This window comes from Leucopleurus acutus, assembly GCF_964270905.1.
Source record: "Leucopleurus acutus genome assembly, chromosome: 12".
Lineage (NCBI taxonomy): Eukaryota > Metazoa > Chordata > Mammalia > Artiodactyla > Delphinidae > Leucopleurus > Leucopleurus acutus.
This window is the reverse complement of record NC_139154.1, coordinates 53,939,456-53,962,288: the sequence shown is the minus strand read 5'-3', so window position 1 is coordinate 53,962,288 and position 22,833 is coordinate 53,939,456. Positions and strand designations below refer to the sequence as shown.

At 39.2% G+C, this 22,833-nt stretch overlaps 1 protein-coding gene across 2 annotated transcripts in view; it reads right to left on the bottom strand.

Annotated features, from left to right (window-relative positions):
* Window positions 1–22,833, bottom strand: part of RASGRP3 (RAS guanyl releasing protein 3) — a 101,910-nt gene that overhangs the window by 27,595 nt on the left and 51,482 nt on the right. The window contains exons 2-10 of one of the 2 annotated variants that reach the window (XM_082852066.1): window positions 14,300–14,428; window positions 11,310–11,501; window positions 10,200–10,297; window positions 8,313–8,380; window positions 7,633–7,764; window positions 6,053–6,200; window positions 4,422–4,595; window positions 3,921–4,037; window positions 1,663–1,938 (exon numbers count right to left, since the gene is read on the bottom strand). In XM_082852066.1, the coding sequence (XP_082708192.1) occupies window positions 1,663–1,938; window positions 3,921–4,037; window positions 4,422–4,595; window positions 6,053–6,200; window positions 7,633–7,764; window positions 8,313–8,380; window positions 10,200–10,297; window positions 11,310–11,379 (1,083 nt within the window). In that variant the 5' untranslated portion in view covers window positions 11,380–11,501; window positions 14,300–14,428. Of the gene's footprint in view, window positions 1–1,662; window positions 1,939–3,920; window positions 4,038–4,421; window positions 4,596–6,052; window positions 6,201–7,632; window positions 7,765–8,312; window positions 8,381–10,199; window positions 10,298–11,309; window positions 11,502–14,299; window positions 14,429–22,833 lie in introns of those variants that run through there. The other variant, XM_082852065.1, reaches the window with a different exon arrangement.

Here is a 22,833-nt window from a genome sequence, read left to right as displayed (position 1 = left end):
CACTTGGAGCCTAGGCTACCCCCTGAGACTGGTCTTCAGACATCACCTGTGGCTGTGGGGTTACAGTCTGATTAGGGCTGCAACTCTGGTCACTTATTCATGGAAACAGATTTACATGGCAAATGGTTAATAAAGGCAGCTGCCTGGATTATTGTGAGGTTCCCCCACCCTAATAGAGAATGTCTGGGTGTTTACTATTTGTTACACAAACTCAACCCCAAGAGATTTGTGCTTCTGTGTGTTGGCTACTTCTGCTTTATACTAAGAATGCAGCTACCATTATTGCCTACACCTAGGGGTTCTCTTCTTTGGTAAACAATTCTGTGTTCTTGGAACAGTTTGTGAGAAGGTCTAGGAACTGCACTCTTATCCCAATGCAGCAGTCCTAGAGGATTTAGCTCTTTGGAGTTCCAGAGGGGTTCTTGTTTTCATTCCCCATGGCTACTGGAGGAAAGTAGTCAATTCGGTGTTGCAGCCAAGTTTCAGATGCTACAGTGTCATAAACCCAAACAAGGAAGTTGCTCCTCCACTTGTTTAAGCAAGGGTGAGAGAATTTGCTTATGCCTCTTTCCCCCTGACAAAGAAGCAGCCAATGGGAAATGTTCTCTACTACACACCTGTGTGTCTAAAAGTGCTAGGACTTAGAGACTAGCTAATGGTGCATGCCGCCAAGGCCCAAACATATGAGCAGTAGGTGAATTTCTTCCAACCCACTCCTAAATACAGCACCCAGTTCATCTGCTGAGTTCCTAAATATGCCAGGTATTGGGTGGGCCAAAAAGTTCTTTCAGGTTTTTCCGTTAAGATGTTATGCAATACTATGAGAGGTGCTGGGGACGGGCGATGTATAAGGCAGGTAAATAGAAAAAAAATCTAATGTCAAGTGATACCTCCTATAGATAAGAAAGTACAAAGTACAAGGGCAACACATGTGACAGATGCCTTACTGCTTTGGAAGGAAACAGAGAATGCTCCAGAAAGATAGAGGCTTTTGAATTTAAGCTAGTCATGGTGGGGTTGGGGGGTGGGTAAGGAAGGAATTTTCCAAGAAAATGCAAAGCCAGAAAGTAGAAGGCAGCAATTTGTGGTGGAAAGTATAAGTCCCACATTCCTCAAAGGCAGGTGTGATGCGGGATCAGGTGATGACAAACGAGGAGAAACTGATAGTCAGAAAACAAGTCGTGAAGGGCTCCAGTGGCAGACTGGGACCTGTATCTGGTGGTTTGGGGAGGTTGGTGGGGGTAACGGGGAGGGAGATCTCAGAGAAGGTCCCCGCAACTACAGCAGTGCAGTGAGGATCAAGAGAAGCCGATGAGTTGAGGGCATAGAGAAGGAGGTGATGAATTAGATGAGTGTGATGAGGCACTGAGGACAGGGCTGGAGGGCCTCTCTAAGAACTGCAGAAGCCAGAGCCGTGGAGGCTGAGACTGGGACCCTCAAAGCAAAGGGAACTTTCTTTGCTCGGAGATTGGTGTCTCAAGTCACTTGGGTTACAGGTGTGTTTCCCTCCCTTCATCCTTTGAGATTTCTTCCCATCTACTGACCCTGAATTCAACACCTCCCCCACCCCCATTGTGAATTGCTGGCATGGATCTTCCTGCATACCCTGGGAAGTGAGGCGCAGGAGAGTTATTAGCACAAACTCTAGTCCGTTGGGCTCACCGTGAGCAAGTTGATCAAATCCAGGTTGGGTTCCAAGTGGTGAGAGGCATTCTGTAGGGAGACCAGTTCACTCAAGGTAACGGAGAGCTGGTGCATTTTCACAATGTTCACTTTGTTCTCCTCCATCCAGTCTGGGAAAATGACATGGACTGCTATCAAGTCTTTCAAGTGGACGCCAAGGATTGGGATTTTGAAGCCATCACAGTCGGCAAAGGCCTTGCGGTAATTACAGTAATTGCCGTTGGAGGAGACCAGCTCCGTCATTTCATTCCAGTTCTGGGAACAGATGGAAAAGTAGTATTTTCAAACAGCTTTCCCTTCTGCCCACCCTCAGGCCCAACAGTGTGTGGCTAGGAAATTCCTCGCCTACTGAAAGAAGTATCAATTGCACCAACGTTGATGCAGGGAAACATTAACCAGGGAAAAGAAAGTTAGAAAAATGTACTAGGCTTGGCTATGAGTTGGACAGCCTGCTCCATTCTGCGTCAAAAGAGAAATAGCCCACAACTCTGCCTACCTACTAGGGGTGTTGAGATGTTAAATGGCATCATGTATATATAAGTATTTTGTAATTCATGGAAATATTACAATCCACAAATACAAGCATGTATTGTATTGAAGTATGTAGTATATTAAAATTTCCTAGTTGTTCCAAGAAAGTTGCATTCAAGATATAACTTGAAGGGGCCAGTATGGGGTAGGAACAGTCATACTGATGTGTGAGATAGCTGTGGTTTTGGACTCTGCCACTAACTAGGAGGGTGACCTTAAGCAAGTCACTTCACTTTTGGGGACCTCAGTTTTCTTTTCTGTAAGAAAGGGGAGTTCAAATAAATAATTTTTGAAGACACACTGGTGGTTGCAAGCTTCTAGGAGCCTCCACTGAATTCTTATTCTTTACAACATCTAAAATATGTTTTGCTCTTTACTGGAAATTCATTACTAATCTAAAGGAAAACGAAACACATAATGAGCCCCATTATACTTGGAAAGGGTGCAGTGTTTGAGGTCACTCAGCAGTGCTTCTGTGGTTTATATTCTCCTGTTTATACGCACAAGCTATTGTTGGTTGCCTAACGGCAGCCATACCTTCCTAATAGACCCATGTGTCTACTTTTGATCAGTCTACTCTTTCCCATGGGTCTCGGATGACGCTGTTTCCGTGCCCAGATCCAAGGATGGGTTCTGATCTACCATCTTCATAATTCCATCCCTCTGGTTTGTGATTGGTTCAGGAACACAGAGTTAAGCCAATCAGTACATTGTATTCCTCTGGATACTGTTATTGGGCCAGGGGTGGGCATGTGATTTGAGATGGTCCAATCTGTCTAAAAAAGAAGGTCTTTTATTCCATGGGTGCAGAGCTGAAGAGAGGTTTTCCCTATCTCCAACTTTCATAAACAAGAAAGCATAATTTTCTCGTTGCTGCAGACAGCCCAATCAGGAGGGAAACCAATCCGATGAAAAACAAAAACTAAAACAAAAACCTCATGCTCAGAGGAATACAGAGCAACTGAGCCAGAGCTCTGATCAAACCATGCCTGGACTTGGCCTTGCCTCTGGACTTTCAGGTATGTGAGACGATCCATTTCCTTATTGTTTAAGCAATTCCAAGATTTTTTTTTTTTTTAAGTTACAGCTGAAAGTGTCCTTACTGATATAACAAAGTACACGCTTACAAGGAAATCTTTTCATAAGGATGAAATGTTCTTTTTTGCTCAATAAGGAAAAATATTATTGTGGTCTGGAAATAAATATGGCAGAAAAAGTTCAGTTTGGGAAACAATCATTGCTTAAATTTTTTTTTTTATCCCTGAAAACTGAGCTATAAATCTGAGAGCTTTTTATACAAAAGATTTCTTTCTGCCTCCCCTTCCTTTGTGTCTTCCACCGTGTTGAACACAGTACTATGAAGAGAGCAGGTGTTCAATGACTTCATTTGAGGACGGGACGGTAGGAATGATTTCTGTCATATTTGCCTTGTAACCCCCATGTATTTCACAATGCCTATCACATAGTAAGCACCAAACACATATTTTTTGAATATTTACAACTGCAATATGTTAACAGTGTTCAAAGGGTTCCTATTAGGACACTTGTTGCCACCTCTAATCTGTTTTTCCAGGTGGTATGGCTGTAACCTCCTATTGTCTAAGAAGAAAACTTTCCCCTTCTGAGTGACATTTGTTAGGATCATCCTACCCCCAAACAATTTACAAACAAACTTTCTACTTGGGTTATGATCTGATCCACTGTACCTTTGTAACTTCTGAAGAAAGATGAGAATGGGTCTCTTTGAGCCGGGAAATGGAACTATGACTAAGGCCTCCTACCACTGCCATCAGGGTGTTAAAATTTTTGAGCTGAAGGAGCTTCTGCAATAGAAAAGGTTAACTTCAATACTTAGTAACAATTTTTGAATTATTCTGACCTTTTTGAGGTACAGATGAAGTCCTACAATTTAACAACAAGGATGTAGGGAAAATAGTATCAATTCAAAATGAAGTACAAACGAAATCCACTAGAAAAATATATCAATCATTACACAGAAAAATAGCTACATTAAATGCTTCCAAATACGGCCAATTAAAAGCAATCTGCTTGCATGAGAGAAGTATATTTGCTCATTAGACATTTATGGGTATTTTAATTGGCTTTTATATTGTGAACCCCAAATTTTTTCAATGACTTTTCTCAGTAGAGAGAAGGAATATCTAGAATCCTTTGAGAATCCCAGTCTAATTAACAGACATACATACCTTGGCAACATTGATAAACTTTGTGATGACTTCTGCCCTTTGCTGAGGGGTTGGTTTGCTTAGAACCATCAACTGGACCCACTTAGAGATTCCATTAAATAAAGCAATAGATCTCTCCAAGGTTGGGTTATTCTCCAGGCATCCATGGATGACATAGCTTTGGTAATCAGTGAACTAGTAAAGGAAGATTCAGAGACTCTGAATTATAATGGAGTCTTTGAAAAAATTATAAATTAGAATGTTGCATGGAAGGGGTGAGATAATGTTTCACAACAGCATAACGATTTCTTTCATTTCACATTTATAATGGCATCTTACAAGTTTGAATATATCTGTATCTTTAACATGTTATTTTGCTGCATTTCACTCTTCCACACCCAGATGCACACTTATTACACACCACAGTGTTGATGGGAGGAGGAAGGGACAAGACTCAGAGTCATATTCCAGTGAGTCCAAAATTTGCTGGATCATAAGATCCACCTGGGGCATTTGCTAAAATACTGGTTTGGGGGAACATGTCAGACCTAAAGGATCACTGTTCCAGAGGAATAACCTAAGAATCTCCATTTTTCACCCACTACTGGTGATTCCAATGGTCAGGCAAGTTCGAGATACAATGGCATACATTAAAGAAGAGGAAATGAATATAAATATTATAATTTCAAGTCAGAATAAGTTTGCAATGTGTTTTCAAGAAGAAAAGAGAAAAAACAGAAATTGAGTAAGGCTGCTCTTTGGCAAAACTGACACATTTTCAGGAAGTCAGCATGGATGTCATCAGATACATATGAGCCTCCTACCATAGAAACAGAGCAGGGGATTCCCTCTCATGGCCTGCCTGTGGGGAATCAAAAGGTCCTCTCCAAGTAGGGTTACTTAGTGAAAAGAATCAGTCTTTCAGAAATCCATACTTCTAACCTCATGTTCTTCTTTGCAAGCAATAACGTAATTCATTCTTTGGCATCTTGGAAAAGAAGGAGTGACTTCCCCAGAGCTTGGTTAGACAAAGACAAAGGCTGTTTGTGAACCATTGTGGAAATATCATAACAAATGGATAGTGAGTAGGTGGCTAGGAAGAGATCACAGTCAGGGGGAAGAAAAGGGATGCAGAGGAGGAACTCTATCAAGACAGAGTAGGAAAGAAAAATTTAATCCAGGATATCCATCTCTGCGAAAGAAACAACCTGAGGTTGAGATTCTCCTGAAAGCTTACAATTCCTATTTTCAACCTATATCCATAATCAGGTATTTATACATATCCCAACCTAAATAAATATTTCTTCTCCCAAAATGAAGGGCCCAGCTAAACATGTTCACTTGGGAGAAGTCAACAGAGCTAAATAAACCTTGAATGGTTAAATCTCCACTGAATATTTAGAAAATCATGCTTTAATCCTATGAAAGGAGACATTGAAAATAGCAACAGAAATATAGCTCCTGAGCCATAAAATAAAGACAGGATAATATTTATCTTTGGTTAAAAGGGATTGTTCCTGTGAGTTAAGGGCACTTTTCCAGTGGAGCACAGTGACAGAGGCTGCCAACACTTCAGAGTATGAAAATGCAGCTCTTGGTAAAGTTGGCATGGTGGTTGTTATCCTTGGAAGAATAAGTGTCCAGTTTCTTACTGAGATCCTTCTAAAAGATTTATGCTCCAGAAAAGTGAGGTGCTCAGCCAATTCAATGGGCTCCAGATGGTCAAAGAGCAGACAGGCTTTTCCCTTCTTGGATACTTTTTTCCTCTGTGTGACTCTTCTCATCCAGTCATAGGAAGGACTATAAAAGAAGAGTGAGTCTGGTCAATGTGCTGAAAGCTCATTTCACTCAATGGAAGTTATTAACCTACTGACTGTGTAACTCTTGGCCTGTTTCCAGGGGCTTGTGCAAAATACACGCCCAGTCCTTCATATCTGAAGAGAAAACCACTGACCCATTGCCAATAGAATATAAACTTCGAGTTGTTTTTCCATACAGGGTAGGTTTGCACTGATTCATCCAGAATCCCTTACTTGGTCTTTCCTGTGACCAGTAAGGTTTGGATCATGAGGGAGAGGTTAGGGCTAGGTATATAAATTTTGGAGTTTATCAATATATAGGTGGTGATGGCAACCATCAAAAGCTGGTTCTCACACTTCAGCAACATATGGATTATTTGAAAAGCTTGTTATAAAGACAGAGACCTAGACCTCACTACCAGAGATTCTGATTTACTAGGAATGAATAATCTGAATAATCTGTATTTTTTAGTATAAACATTTATCAAACTCTTAGATGTCCCAGGCACCACTATAATCACAAGTATTAACTCATTAAATCTTCACAACAACTCTACCAGGTATTACTACTATTACTCCCATTTTATAGATGAGAAAATATTGGCACAGAGAGATTAAAATTTTACCCAAGATCACACAGCTAGTAAGTAGAGGAGTCAGGCTGAATAATCCTTATTTTTAACAACATCCCTAATAACTCCTGGATCCCTCACCATTGATCACTCTTGAAGAAGTATTCTAGGAAAAGAGACTAGAGTATGAATGCCTAGGACACAAGAGCACATATTTGCAATATGGCTAACCATACTCACAGGCCTAAAATAGTTTTGTCTACAAAGTTAGCTAGTCAATATAAAATGCTAGCCTAATTAGCACCAAGTTCCTAATCACTGAGCTAATGAGTTCATGGTACAACTATGGTCAACATTTGTATAGCCTCAGGCTGACCTCAGAGCATCTCAAACTTGAATGATCATATGAATCAGCTGGGGATCTTATTACAATGCAGTTTCCAGTTCAGCAGGTTTAGGGTGGGGCCTGAGATTCTGCACTTCTGTTGAGCTCCCAGGTGATGCCAGTGCTGCTGACCCACAGACCACACTATGAGTGGCAAGGGTATAGGAGACTGGATTCAGTAACCAAGTACTGAGCATCTATTATGTGCCAAATGCGTTCACATATTATCTCAGGTATTCATTGGATGCTCATAATACCCCATGAGAAAGTACAATCCCCATTCTACAAATACAGAAATTGAAGCTTGGAGAGAGAAATTCTGTCCGTTGGGACTGTGCTCATTGCATCAAAGCTTTCCTCAGAGAAGCACACCTTGATTCTGAAATGGTATGGATGGAGGTCAAGTGGGGTCATCACTACCCCCTCCCTCAAACAGTGGACTCATCTTGTTTGAAAGAAGCTTGTGCCACTCTTACATGCTGGATATGTCGATGAGGCTGACGTGTTTCTCATATCCTAGTTGACTAGCTACTTCCCGGAATTCCTCAGTCATACGGATCAAACCGAGGTCCAAATTAAACTCTGCGGGAAACTTCAGAATCCAGTACCTGAAAGGCATCAAGTATTTTTGACAACTGGAAGATTTCAAGCTAGACCTCTATGGAAACCATGGTATCATTTTACAGATTACATTTAACAATGCATCAAGACCACATGCCAAATTAGCAATCTCCCATCCCTCATCCATCACATCGAGGCTCCCTCTTCCCTCCTTTAATCAAGGACTCAAATCCACCACTCCCACCCTGAGCCTTTCTTTCTCTCTCTTCAGAACCACTGCTGAGAAGAAACCCTTATCCCAATTCATGGCAAGTAGGTGGGAATGTGTATGGTGAGGGAGTAGAAAAAAAATGAATGTACTCTTTCTAAGAGCTGCTTTCATTCCCTAATCACATTGACCACTGCTTGATCTACAGTCCAAAAGAAAGATGAATTCTACTCCCAGGAACAGAGAAGGGCCAGTTTTAATAAAATCAATAAAAGGGGGACTTGAATCGATTCTATTGTCAGACTAGGTCTGTTGTATGGTGAAAAGGAAACTGTCAACAATCGCAGAACTAGAAACCACAAGACAATTAAATTCGTAAATATTTACCTCATGAAGTAACAGATCTTTAATCGAAATTCATCACAGCTTTCTCCACTGGCATTTCGATACGTACACTAGTTAAAGAAAAATCCTTGCACGTTGTTTCCTTTGCACAGACCTGCAGCTGTTTGATCAATTTACATGAATTCCTAATAAGAGGGCCGTACTAGGAATATTAGGGTTATGTGTACCTTCAAATGGAGAGAAAAGTGTGTTCTGATGACATCAGTGCTAAATAATTGACACAATGTATTATTGCTCTGGGATGTATTGTTTTGGTCTGGAAGGGAAGCCATTTATAAAATTAGTTTTACCTTCCTGAGCACTTACCAAGTGATGACTGTCAGCTGTAATTACAAATATACTACCAACTATAGATGATTTAAAATCAATAGTACATAAAAGCACCATTTTAGCCAAAAAGATTTTATATATAGGATTAATGCTTTATATAAGTACTCTAATTTCTTAAGTATTTGAAAATGTCATTTTTGGGTATATTAATACACATGTTGTGTTGTGATTTAGTTTCAAGTCTATTTAGTCATACTCTTTTTAACTAACATATATTGAGCTCCTACTATATGCGAGGCACCATGGATATGCAGTGAGCAAGGAATCCAAAGGGAGGAATATCTAAAGAAATGTTAATTCATAGGCAGTTTCAACTTTCATACAATCTGTACTTTCAGATATTAAACTTTACTGTGCCTAAATATCCCTTTCTATTTGTGTTTCATATAGCAGCAGACATACTAATGATGAGGGTGCTGCTTGTGGGCACATTTTTGGACACTGTTTGGATCCTGAGGCGGGATGGACCAGACTGAGTCAGTTCCCTCCATCCTTCTCTATGTACTGCCTTTCAGTAGTGGGACCTGTGGAATCCTTGGACCACTGGGTACTAGTATCTTGCTCACTTCCAGGGACCTCTGTTCAGGGTGAATGTCCCCTTATCTTCTCTAACATCCCCTTCTGCCCCGAGGTTGGGGGCATGTTGGAAGAAGTAGAAAGTGGAGGAAGCTTGAAGTAAGCAGACGGAAGCCACGTTGGCCCTAATAGTACTCAATGGACCCTCTCCCTCTGAGGCTCCCCTTGTCCTGCAAAGCTTCTCACTCATCTGCAGGACCCCTGGGCTTGCAGCCGGCAAAGACTGTAGGAACCAACATTAGTGGTTATATAATAAACATTAGATCTCGGGGAATAAAACCTCCGTATAAATGTGCGACTATTTTGTAGCCATTTTCAGTCATTTGGCTTTTAACTACCTTTTAGTACCGTGTACAAAAGTGGTGGACTGCTAAAAGCCCTTATTATAGAATGGGATTTCTAACTATGGATTCTTTTTTTGCTTTTATATCAGAAGAAAATTTAAAATTAATATCAATTAACAAATTGTAATAAACCTGCTAGAATATTCCTTGTGTCTTGCCAGCAAGGGAAGTGTGAAAATTTAGGTGGTGTTTATGCCTGAGCCAGATCATATTATTTTGGCTGGCATTTCCATATGTCTAAACTGTATCCTCTAGGTCCACCATTCTGCAATCCTAAAAGGAATAAATTAGCTCTTGAATCAGTGTTAAATATTTTCATTATACTAACAGCAGAAATATTTAAGACAAGTTAGAAACATTCAGTCTACAGCTCCTGTTTCATTTTATATCTAGTGATTATTTCCAAGCAGAGCCAACACATCCAGATGGATAGTTAACTATTTGGTCAATCATCCAGATGTTTTGTCTAGACATGTATATATATTCACAAAACAGCTGGATAACCGACTGAAGACTGTTTATTCATCTTCATTTACTGGCTGTGGTTAGACACTCTATCTAAATACAGAACTTGATTTATGATTGTAACAATTACACAGTAGTTGAAAAGATATATGCAGAGAAGTTTTTCTGCCAACTCAGTGGAAGATAAATACCATCGGTGCATAAGTAGAACTATTCTTGGCAAATAACTATTATTCAGCTCTCCATTGTCATCTGTTAAAAAATAAAATAAAATGAGAGGTGAGGGGACGACAGTACATACTACTTTTCTCTTTTTCTAATATCAGTAGAGAAATATCAGTGTCAAAATTTTCTTGTAGACCCCATTATCATTTTCCTCCTACTTCTGCTGGTATTTCCTTGCAAATTAAGTGGGTAGGTCTCACCCTTCCTCTGATGTAAGGTTGCCAAATTTCACAAATAAAAATACATGACACAGTTAAATTTGAATTAAGTAAACCACAGATAATTTTTTAGTATATGTATGTCCCATGCACTATTTAGGACATACTTATACTAAAAATGTGGGTCATCTGCAATTCAAATTTAACTGAGCATCCTGTATTTTATCTGGCAACCCTTTTCTGTCTGGTTTAACTCTTCCTATAACAATCAGTTCAACAAACAACTCCTCTGTGACTCTGTTTGTGCAAGGAATAATCCAAAATGCTGAGGTAGATGAACAACATAAAAGGCATATAACTGTAAAGTCTACAACCTAGTAGGAGATACAAGACATATACACAAAGACAGAATGCAGGAGCTTGGGCAACTCACTCTTGTCTAAGCCAAAAGACCAAGAAATTATCACAGCAGCATATACCACATACCATAAAAAAGTCATAAAGGGCTGTGGGAGAGTGGAGGAAGCAATCAGCATTCCTGACAGGGGAGATTAGGAATGATATTATGAACATCTAGGGTGACATCTGAAATGAGCTCTGAAGTAGAATTTCAGTGAAGTAATATGATAGAGGCATGGAGGTAGAAAGATGTAGGGAATGTTCCAGAAACATTAAGTGAACAGTATGGCTGGGGTATCAGCTGTGGGCAGTAAAGGGAAGGAAATGCAGAGGGCAGTGATACTGGGGAGACAGATTGGGGTCAATCAAAAAGGCTTAAATACCAAGGTACGGAGATTGAATTCTGTTCCATGGCAACACCTACATCTGAACAGGGGGAAGTAAGAGTAGCAAGATGTACAGAAGGGAGAAAAGGCTCATACCAAACATCTCAATGCAAGTGCTCAGCAGTTCATCTAATGTTGCCGCTTTCCCAAGTCCACTTGACCCCATGGTTATTTAGCCGTTGTCAAAAAACTAGGGGCATTTTCAACATCATGTAGACCATCTCCATAATCATGCAAACAGGTGATGTTTGTGCCTAGTGGTGGTCTCTGTCCTAGAGTCTCAAGACTCTAAAGAAACAAGAAGAAAAAAATATCAGACTAGAGTTCTGTTATCCGTTAAAGCATGACTTTCCTACCTGAAAAGATAATGACTTTCACTGACTATATTTCTGCAAGAAAAGCATCAAAGTGACAGAGATTGTGTGAACCACCATGATGGTGAAATGCCTGCTAATCTGTTGCTTAGCATGTATGATGCTCTGAAACCATGGAAACGTTCCCTATTAAATACCATCCCATTTAGCAGCTGAAAAATTGTTTTGATACAACATGTTACACTTCATATTCTTAAGTGATAAAGACATTCAAGAGTACATTGTTATAAGCGTTACTTGGTTTAATATTATTACAAGTATATAGAGGGAGAAAACTTTAAAGAGCAAATATATTGATGAGCGTTATCCTCAGGGATCATGTAAACGTTCAACAACTGGTAAAAAAAATCTTATTTGCATAACTTCTCTAACAGTAACAGTATTATTAATAGTAGTAAAATATTAACAATAATCTATTGAACATCCACATTATGTACCAGGCACTACACCAAATGCTTTGCATATATTATACAACTTGATCTTCATAACGATATTGTAAGGTAGATTATTATTTCCAGTTTACAGACAAGGTCATGGGATTCACACAGATTTAGCAACTGGTCCAAAACCATACAATTATTATGGCCTTGAATCAGGACTCCTTTATAAAATAGTTTTTGGTTTCCCTTTTTCCCTTTTATTGCTCTCCCAAGTGGGGATATCATAAGGCTGTCATAATTTTGCCCCCTAATCTTGTGTGAAAAATAGCACTCCACACCATCTCAGAAAAAGGATATAAACCAGATTATCTGTCACAGAGGTAGTAGAAAAATGTTGGCGTGACAGCTGTCCCATTTTATAGCACTGTCATGGGGAAAGTGGGATTAGAAACAACCTCTAAGAGATGCTTATACCGAAAGTATCCCTGTTGGAGACATACCATCATTTTATTGTACAGAGCAAGTCCTTGATGCCAGCTCCATATAAGGCTTAGAGAAATTGAGAGGTCATCATGATGTAAGACAGTTACCCACTGTGGATAGTTTAGGAGGTAAACGTGGCCATTGGGGATTCACTCATGAACTGTTTAAAGTCGATTTTACTCTCAAAGTTTATTTGTTCAACTGGTAGTCATGGAGCACCTGACAATTGCTAGGCACTAGGCAAGGCATTGAGGCTGCCAAGATGAACATATCATTGTCTTATCCCTGCCTTCAATGGGCTCATAGTCAACTTCAGAAGGCAAACACGTGAATGAATAGAAAAAAAAAACTAAGGTCCATATGTGTGGCTGTATTAGTTTAGTGGTACCACTGAAGAGTGACATCTGAATGAGTCTGTTCACCAGCTGTATAAATCAGGTGGAAACATACTCTTGTGCAAAAGGTACTACTCTTAGAGCATCAAAAGAAGGATTATTTCATGTGTCATAAAAATAACGGAAACACTGGGTCAATGCTGTCCCACTTCTGGAATGGGAATATTAAAGCTGTCTAGAACCAACTCTTTCATCTCTTAACCAAGTCACCTTATTGGTAAGGCCTTTCCCGACCACCATAATTTAAAACAACACTCTCCCTCCAAGCCCACCTCCCAACTGGCATGCCCTACCTCTCTTACTGGATTTATTTTTCCTCATAACACGTTTCCCATTTGACATACTCCATATTTTACTTGTTTCTTTACTTTTTAATCTTTCTAGCACTATGAACGTAAGCTCCATGAATGCAGGAATTTTTGTGTTAGTTCTCTGGTGTACTGCCCAACTGCTAAGATTTTTGCCTCTCATATAGGAGATACCCAAAAAAGAATTTGCTAAACTCATGAATGAGTGGATGGATGGATAAAGAAAGAATAAAATAAAAATGGTAAAAAGTTTGTCTTTGAATATGTATATATTTGTACGAGTGGATACTATAAAATTTTAAGGGATTGTTTTTTAGTTTGTTTTACTTATTTAAACTAGCTTTTAGTAAACATCACCGGGACAGAAGTTTTCCAAACTTTCTACTAGCCTTCTAGATGTGATAGGATCTGCCTATACTCTATTCATAATAAGAACTTGGTACCTCTTCCAGGACATTTTGGGGCAGCATTTCTCTGATTTCCTTAACGTAAATTCTGTCAATCCCAAGAAAAGTCAACAATGGACAATTGACAGGTTTGATTACCTTCCTGTATAAACAGGAAGGTTTTTTATCTTGTTAATTCTTGTTACTGAATAGTAAATGTATTACTTAGAACCAAACAACCTAGATTAACTAAACTAATTCTTAGGTCAAACCCAAAATTATTCAGCTAATTTGTTTGGGGAAGATATTGACTTTCCACAAGAGGTTAGAAATAACCTCACACCAAAGACCTGTCACCATGTTTGGAGTTATATTTGTGATCTGTAAAGAAGCCAGTACCTGAGAGCCAAGTGGGCCTCTCCAGTTGCAATCTGTTTCTTCAATCAGTAGATGTGTCTGTGTCTCTGCTTAGCGTTCTGTCATCTGCATATGTACCTGAGATCTCATTTCATATGTGTGGATATTATTGTATCTACAACTGCTTTTTCAAAAGTAAAGCTTCTTTATTGCAAAGGCAATATACATTCATCATTTAAAATACGACAGTAATGAAAAAGGAAAGAAAAAAAATTTACCCATAATCTCATCATCCAAAGGACTCTTGTTAATTCCATGACATGTTTCTTTTAGTTTTTCTGGCATAATTATTTTGGTGAGTTTCTTACATAATCTAAAATAGTTTAAAGAAACACTTACTTACTGGTCTCACACAGGTAGATATCCAGGTCTGAAAGAATATTAAGGGCAGTTATCATCACTGGAAAATGCACTGGGGACTCAGTCTGCTGAACTGGTTTACCCAACTCGAATAATAAGTACTTTGGAGAACCTGATAAAAGAACAGAAAGAAATCCCCAGAGTTAAATAATAGAAACACTGAATAATCCACATTGTTTTAAAGCATTTCCAAAACCCTTCAATTATAAGTGGTTTTTGTCTAAACGTCACCCACAAAATTAGTTAAAAAGAGAATACATTTGAAGTAGTTATTTGGTGCCATGATATTTTTAAGATCAAATTGTTTTTAAAACATTCAGCCTATTAAAAATGATGTGTGACCAAACCAAAATTTATACACATAGTGTAAAATACTATTTTAGTCCAAATATACTTCTATGGGTGGATTTCCAAACACTGACTTTGGAATGTTAATAAATCTCTAAAACAATTTGTTGTGGTGATCACCAAGCTCTGACTATAAATCACTCCTGACTGTCTCAACAAGAATGTCAATGTTATTTTAGTCCAGGTTGTTTAGTCTCTTGATGGCTTAGGAGTTGCTTTTGTGTTGATAGGTACGCTCTGGCTGCACTGAAAATTATTGCTCCTCAGCATAAACATTTTCTCACAAATCTGAAAAGGACGCAATAAGCCAAAATTTCCCCAGGGCTTGAATTATTTCTAAGAGAGAAGGTCTCACTTCAGAAGGGCAATAGAGTTCTGTTGGGTGTGATTTCCAAAGGCCATGATGTCTTCATGCAGCAAAAAAGACCATTAACGTGACTGGTGAAGACTCAAAAATATTGTGAGGTTGCCTAGGACAATAAGAACTATGCTTTCAATGTTAGAAATAGTGAAAAGGAGCCAATTCCATGCAACTATACACGAACAGATCTTAATTAGCATCCCAGGTTCTTGACTCAGAACATTTAGAAGTTTTTAAAAATTGGATTTCAACATTAGATAGACAAATGGGGAGAATTTTACTACTTTGAGTAAAACGCCATTAACGCTACTTACTTTACTAGATTGTTTAAGAAGTTAGTGAGGTAACATAAATGTACCCACTGTCAATCCTGCAAAACACTGGGTGCTCGGGAAGGTGTCTCCCTTTGTCCACACTTCCTCTTCTCTTCCAGTATTTAAAGGCTTTTAAGTTGAGGACTTAAGGTGAAGTAGAAGATCAACATTTAGAAGTGACAGAAAGAGAAATGTTAGTTTAGAGAAGGGAGAAGGAAATAGGAGAAAAAATACTGTGACACTAGGGCATCTAGTAGTGGGGCAGGTGGCCTCATCAGCAATGGAATCCCATTCCCGAAAGTGCTCAAGCCAAAGTAAGGTAATGACTGTCAGAGATGTTGTAGACTAAATTCCCAGACAGTGTCTAGGAAACACACCAAAATAACAGCGAAGTTTGCTCCTGGCTCTAGGATTGCAAAATGTATAAGGTGAAATATTATATCTATTCAAGAAATAGTTTTGAAATTATATTGGCCATATTAGAACTTCCAAAGATAGTCTTGTCTATAGCACTATCTCTGTTGTAAGAAAAAACAAACAAAAACTCTTGAATACTTTTCCCTCCTAATGGCAGATATTGTCTTTAGAGATAAATAACCATGTGTATGTTCTTACACTCATATGACCTTCATATGGAGACATGGGGTTTCTCCAAATGCCTAAATCCTTTGATAAAATGAGTGGTAATTATTACAAACCTTTACACTTTAAGGATTAACAACAAGGGTGTCATAGCATTTGTTATTCTGGCAACACTCAAGCTTAATCTTCCTTTCTTACCACAGACATGAGATTTTAAAAGTGCTGTCATTATATTCTCTGAGACTCCACAGGAGAATCAAGATTATTGAGTTCAGTAAGAGAAATGACAAAACTATGAAAGACAGTTAATTTATTTGACAAATACTTACTGAGGATCTATTAGACACCAGATACCAAGCAAGCTACTAGAGTGACAGGTAGAGGAAGTTGCAGATAAGCAAAGAGAAGGATAAATTGGTGAGCAGGACAAACACAATTCTTGCTCTTATACTCCAGCAAAGAATAAAACAAGTAATTACCATAAAGTATCCTATGAAGTTGCAGGGCACTAATACAGCCTAGGAGCCAGAGGAGTTTTAGCTAGGCCAAGTGTGGGTGGGAAAATGGTAATCAAGAAAAGTTAAAAGACATTTAGAATGACTGAAGTATGAATGAGACAAGAGATGAGACCAAAAGGTCAGTAGGAATAGCTCATAAACAGTATTGTAAGCTATATTAAGGAGTATGGACTTTATCTGAAGGGCAATGAGAAACCATTGTTTTAAAGGTGAGTAGGAGAATGGCATGATCATATTTGGATTTTTTAAAGATCCTTCCATCTGCAGTATGGAGGAGAGATTAGTAAAGACCTACACTGATGATGGGGAAATCAGCTGGTGGTCAATTATAACCATCCATGAAAGAGAAACCAATGTGTGGAAATGGAGATGGAGAGAAGTGGTTGGTCACAGAATATATTTTGAAGATAGGTCCAATGAGATTTGTTGATCTATTGGCTATGGGGAATCAGCAGAAAGGAGGAATCAGGGATAATTTGCAGATTTCCAGCTAGACATTTGGTTGGGTTATGGAGCCATTTCCCTGAGATTGAGAAATTGAGGGATGGGGGTAGGGGTATTTAAGTTCATGGAGGGGGCAGCAAAGGATGAATTCACTTTTGGATGTGTTTAGTTAGAGATGTCTGAGACCTCTTAAGGGGAATGTTGAGTTAGCTTCTGGATATCTGTTACATGATCATGTTTAAGTGCTAAGAATCAGTGGAAAGGGAAATTTAAGGGGCAGGAGAAAGAGAATTTATATAACAAGGTCTCTGGGAGGACAGGAGTGATAGACCATGCACAGGTGGAGGGATTTACCTTGGATAAAGCTGAGGGTCACCTCTTTCAATGTGACAGCACGAAAGAGGAAAAAAATGGGTATAGATACAGGTATATTCATCCTTTTGATAGCAGGAAGTCAAGGAGGTTCCTGTCTGGTGACTTCTATTTACTCTAGAAAGAAGGAGATAAGGTCGTCCACTGGAAGGTCTGATGGAAACAGATCTTAGATTTATCCAGAGGAGAAAATAAACAAAAGATGCTGTGAAGAGCAGAAGAAAGAAACCAGAAGTATTGGGGTTATTTCCATCTAGAGTAGAAGGCTGATGTTTCTCTTCTTCTGGAGTTTGTTTTGAGAGGAAGTTTAGTGTTCCTTGTTCCTAGGGTGACATCACTCACTTGTGTCATGTTTCTGAAATTATTTAAGGTAACTTTTCTGGAACAAGTCACATGGCAAGTTTCTCCTGTATGGACCAGGCAGTTCTGAGTTTCTGTTGTTAGAGTCTAGTCGTATAAGTTTCTGTAAGTATGAACCTCAGAGCTGAAGCATGGTTGGCATTTTCTAGGTGACTTCCAAATGAGGGCATGAGTCCCTGCTCCAGTCTCACTTAGCTTTGCTTGAAACGTGGAAGAAGATACTATTGGAACGGAAATTATAATAAAGAAATAATTTACCTCCCATCCTTTGACTTGCTCCAGAATATTTCATTCTGGCAACTTCAACCTCAGCCACTATTCCCATGTTCTCTACCCTCCCAGCCAATATTTCTGTATCTCTGTCTCACCATGCACAGTCTCCAATGCCCTCGTTATCTGTTACTTTTTAAAAGGTCATAAATCACAAGATACATTACTGCTGTTCACTCTTCATGCATTCTTTGGGTACTTCTACACTGGTCTTGTTTTAATCTTCTTTCTCATTTCTTTCAACTTCACCTCTCAGTTCTTTGAATTTATCTTCCTACTTTATTTCCTTCAATCAGTTACTTTTCCTAGAGTGCTCTGTCATAGTCTCATTGCCAGCACTATCAAGGTTGATTCCATCACAAAGCAACTGGGATAGTATGAACTTAAAAAATGAGCCCAGTGCTTACAGCAAAGTTAAAACATTCTAAATGGGCCATAATGGTGACCCATAGAAGAAAGTATCCCACATTTATGGATAGTGGAGCAATATCCCTGAAGTTTATTTAAGGCTGACAGGAGGGAATAGCCATGCATAATACTGAATTTCTCAAATCTAAAAGTAATTTTTTCATTCTTGCCTTAGACGGGTGTAATTAATGTAACCATGAGGTTTTTCTGGGTTTTAAATTGTTAGCTCTTGTTGTTTATTAATTTTTCCCTACAAAAAGCTTTTACTAAATTAATGGAGCATTAATAATCAACATTGTCCTCGATTTTAGAAAGCAATAATTTCTACAAATATTACTTGTTGGTGGCATATAATGTGATACACATGATGTTGGGAAAATTACCTATATTTTGTTTAAATCTTATAACACCCTGAAAGCTAAGTGCTAGTCTTACCACTTCATACAGGAGGAAATTGAGGCCTAGAGAGGTTAAATTATTTGTCCATATCATATTACCATGTAAGTTGCAAAGTTAGGCCCATCTGACTCCAAAAATTTATATTTTTTTCCACTACCCAGACAAATGTTAGCTGTTGTTAAGGCTGCCTATTAGATCAATTTCTAGGCATTGTCTAGAACAAATGTTTACTATTCCCTTTGCTTAGCTTCTAGGCATTCTATCACTGGCCCTATTGTCTGCAAATGAATAACCATCATTAGTACAGCAAGCCTGACAATTCAGGGACTAACTGGTACCACACACTGAACAGAAGTCAATAACCAGCTCAGAGCGCATCTCATAAGACCTCATTGCATTTTTTGGTAACAAGTAACAAGGTTAAACTGCATTTTATTTATTTTTTTCTTGGTTAACAGTATTTAGTATTGGCAACCAAACTAACACATTTACAGCCACCTGACATGAGTTGAATGAGAAATTAAAGTCTTGAAGAAGCTCTAGTAATAAATACAATGGAATTCTAAAGTCCAGCCAAGGAGGTGTTTCCCTGGCATTTGGCTGTAGCCGAACATGGAAGAGAACCGACATATACACATATGAGGCATTTGCAATCAGATGGTTTCCAGATGGACACGTTCAACCACACGGAAGGGTTATGGCTACTACGGCAACTCCAGCATTCAAGTTGTAAATAATATCCCCCAAATAAGGCCCATAACTAGGAAAGGCTTAGCTCAGAAGTTAATATTTTAAACTTTGGGAAAATAGATTTGTTTGTTTTTTTTAAGATCAATATTTTCTTCTCCTGAAGATGCCAATATTATATTCATAACAATCCTGTTTGTGGCACTAATACTTTGGAGGACCTGGTTCCAAACGCCTTGAAATAAAGTCACGTTCCCTTATCATTTGATTATTCATTTACTTCCGAGTGAGTTTGATGATGATGATGATGGTGATGATGAGGAAGGAGAAGGAGAAGGAGGAAGTCATCTTACTGAGTGCTCCTATCTAGTCACTGTGCTGAGCACTGTACCCAATGAACTTTGGAAGGCTAGGCCCCACCCCAGAAATCCAGCGATAAATAAAATGCAGCTAAACTTTGCTATTTAATTGTTACCAAAAAAAAAAAAAAATGCAAGGAGGCTTTGTGAGATGAGCTCTGAGCTAGTTATTGACTTCTATTTAGTACTTAGTATCAGCACTAGCACCCTCATGCCTATGTGCCCACCATGAGCAGGAGGGCATTCTCAGTACTTGGCATGGGTTAAGTAAAACTTGGGATCCTCCCACTGGGACCAGATGACAATCTCAGGGGACAGAATCCACACGAAGGAGGCTCCAAGAGAATGAAGACACTACACAGAAAACCTCTAAGAAGCAAGAGAATGTGAACAGAAGACACAGCCTGGAGGACAAAATCTCTCGCTCACATATCACCACTTGGAGCTGGGAGTGGAAGCTGCCTGTCTCTGAAGATACCAAGAAAGGATTTTTTTTTTTTTTGCGGTACACGGGCCTCTCACCGTTGTGGCCTCTGCCGTTGCAGAGCACAGGCTCCGGACGCGCAGGCTCAGCGGCCATGGCTCACGGGCCCAGCCGCTCCGCGGCACGAGGGATCCTCCCGGACCGGGGCACGAACCCGTGTCCTCTGCATCGGCAGGCGGACTCTCAACCACTGCACCACCAGGGAAACCCCCAAGAAAGGATTTTAAAACCTGAGTTCTAAGTTGCTACACAGGAATGCAGCAAGAAGTACTAACATAATGAAAGATTGTTTTCAAAAGTATCTCCAAGCTCTCAGAGAAAGGCGTTTGTTTGATTGAGCTAAAAGGCCGATGATTATTGAATACCTATTAAATGTTCAGCACTGTGTTATGAGCTGAAGACGTAAAGAGCTATTCACAAGGACCCAAATCCCTGTGTGAGAGACACATTATAAACTGGTTATTATAAAACAATGAGCCTGTTAAATCCAGTGTCAGAGACACATGCCCAGGATGTTGTAGGAGCATAGGAATTGGACCAAATTCAACCAAACAGATCTAGGAAGATGTCCTCAAAGAGGAGACACCTGAGAGTGTTAAGTTTTATGGGTCACAGAACTAAAACAAAAAATACCAGCTAAATTCACTTGTGTCAGACAGCAAAGTGGCTAGAAATATCTGAGCATGATTTTAGAATTGGGCATAGGATAGATATTACCAACCTGCTATCAAAACTTATCATCACGTAAAAAAAGAATAAGAACACACATAAGACAATATTAGAATAAGAGCTGGTGAGAGTAAAATGATTGGGATTGGGTAGGTATGCGTTGAGTTCTGAACTGTTTTTGGCTTAAAAAAAAAGCATAAGTAAATGAATGCAGCACAAAAAGATAGGGACTGTACAATGCTTTATTATCACCATCATTATTATTTATTTTATCTAATTTTACTACTGACACTGATGGGCTTTAAAAACTAGATTTCTTATGTCATTTTGATGCCAATTTCTGTATACATAGATACAGACCTACTTGAAGATGTAATAGTAATTTCTCCTTATCCAGTGAAACCGTACAGTGTTATCATCTAAGTGAAAACATTTTTTTTTTTTTTTTTTTTTTTTTGCGGTACGCGGGCCTCTCACTGTTGTGGCCTCTCCCGTTGCAGAGCACAGGCTCCGGACACGCAGCCTCAGCGGCCATGGCTCACGGGCCCAGCCGCTCCACGGCATGTGGGATCCTCCCGGACGGGGGCACGAACCCGTGTCCCCTGCATCGGCAGGCGGACTCTCAACCACTGCGCCACCAGGGAAGCCCTAAGTGAAAACATTTTGCTCTTGTTCAGAAACTAGTATGTTTATAGCATTCTTTTATGGTATAGTAAATTCTTAGTTTGAAATTACTTCTGAATCAAGGATTTGGAGTGATACTTTTTATTGGAACCAATTAAAAGTAAAATATAGTAACCCCCCCAAAATGCTTTTTAAATTATTTCTGTATTCTCAACTAAATTTACACAGCTTGAAGCCCATAATTAGAAGGTGCCACTTAATGACTCTGTCATTCTCTTTTATTTCAGATTTTTCTCCTACAGCAAACATTTCTTCCTTTCTCTAAAAGAAAAACAAATCTCAAGAGATGGTGATATCTCTCTTCCTCCCATCTAGGACATTAACTAATTTCACCTTCCTTTCTCTAAGGTTCACTCTCATCATCCCTAACACGAGAGAAATAACATTACTCTGCCTTCCACATCAGAACAACAACAAAAAAACTTCACTTGAAAAGGTTTTAAGGGCATTTAACACAACAAAAAAAAGGAAGCCCTAAAATTACAAAATGTCCCAAACTATATTTGAAAAGTCATTATTCAGAATTTAGAATATATTTCCCCATTAGGACAACATTATAAATGGATTACTAGTAGGTTTACACACGGAGGACAAGGAGGTCGGTGGAGACTTGTCAAAAATACTGAAAAGAACTTTTGGAATTCCCGAGAAGTTCAGAGGTTGACAGCACTGGTTCCCTATATGCCAAATTACCCTTCAGAAGTTGTGTAACTCCTAGAAACATGAAACTAATGGGTATTTTTAGATCTAGAGAGGCAAAGGAGGAGAAAGAAAGATAGAGGGAGAGGAAAATAGCTTTTCACAAAGCCACTGTTAAAGAGTTAGAGGGGGCAAAGAAATGGGAACAAGGATTTTGTTGGCACAGTTGTAAAACAAGGGAGGAACTGATGAACTGGAAATAAATTGTTAGCAGGTTAAGTAAACAGGAGGTGTCTTTCCTGGCCTCAAGCAAAAACAAAGAATGCAAGCTCTCCACTGGCCATCTCACCTGTCTTCCCATCCTTCACAGCCAAGTAGAATTGGCTTATTTCATCCCCTCTTCGGACCACCAAAATCAATTCTCCCTCCACTCCGCACCTGCATACCTCTCCAAAAAGACTCTGGTAGAGGTCACTGCATTTTGTCAGAAGTTAGATTAAGCCTCAGCAGCCATGTGTTACCTCTTCACCACACCCTGCCTAAAATTCTCCCCTTGGATGGTTTTCCTGGCATCTTCTCTTCCCTCATTTTCCTCCTGTGCCTCAGGTCACACGTTTCC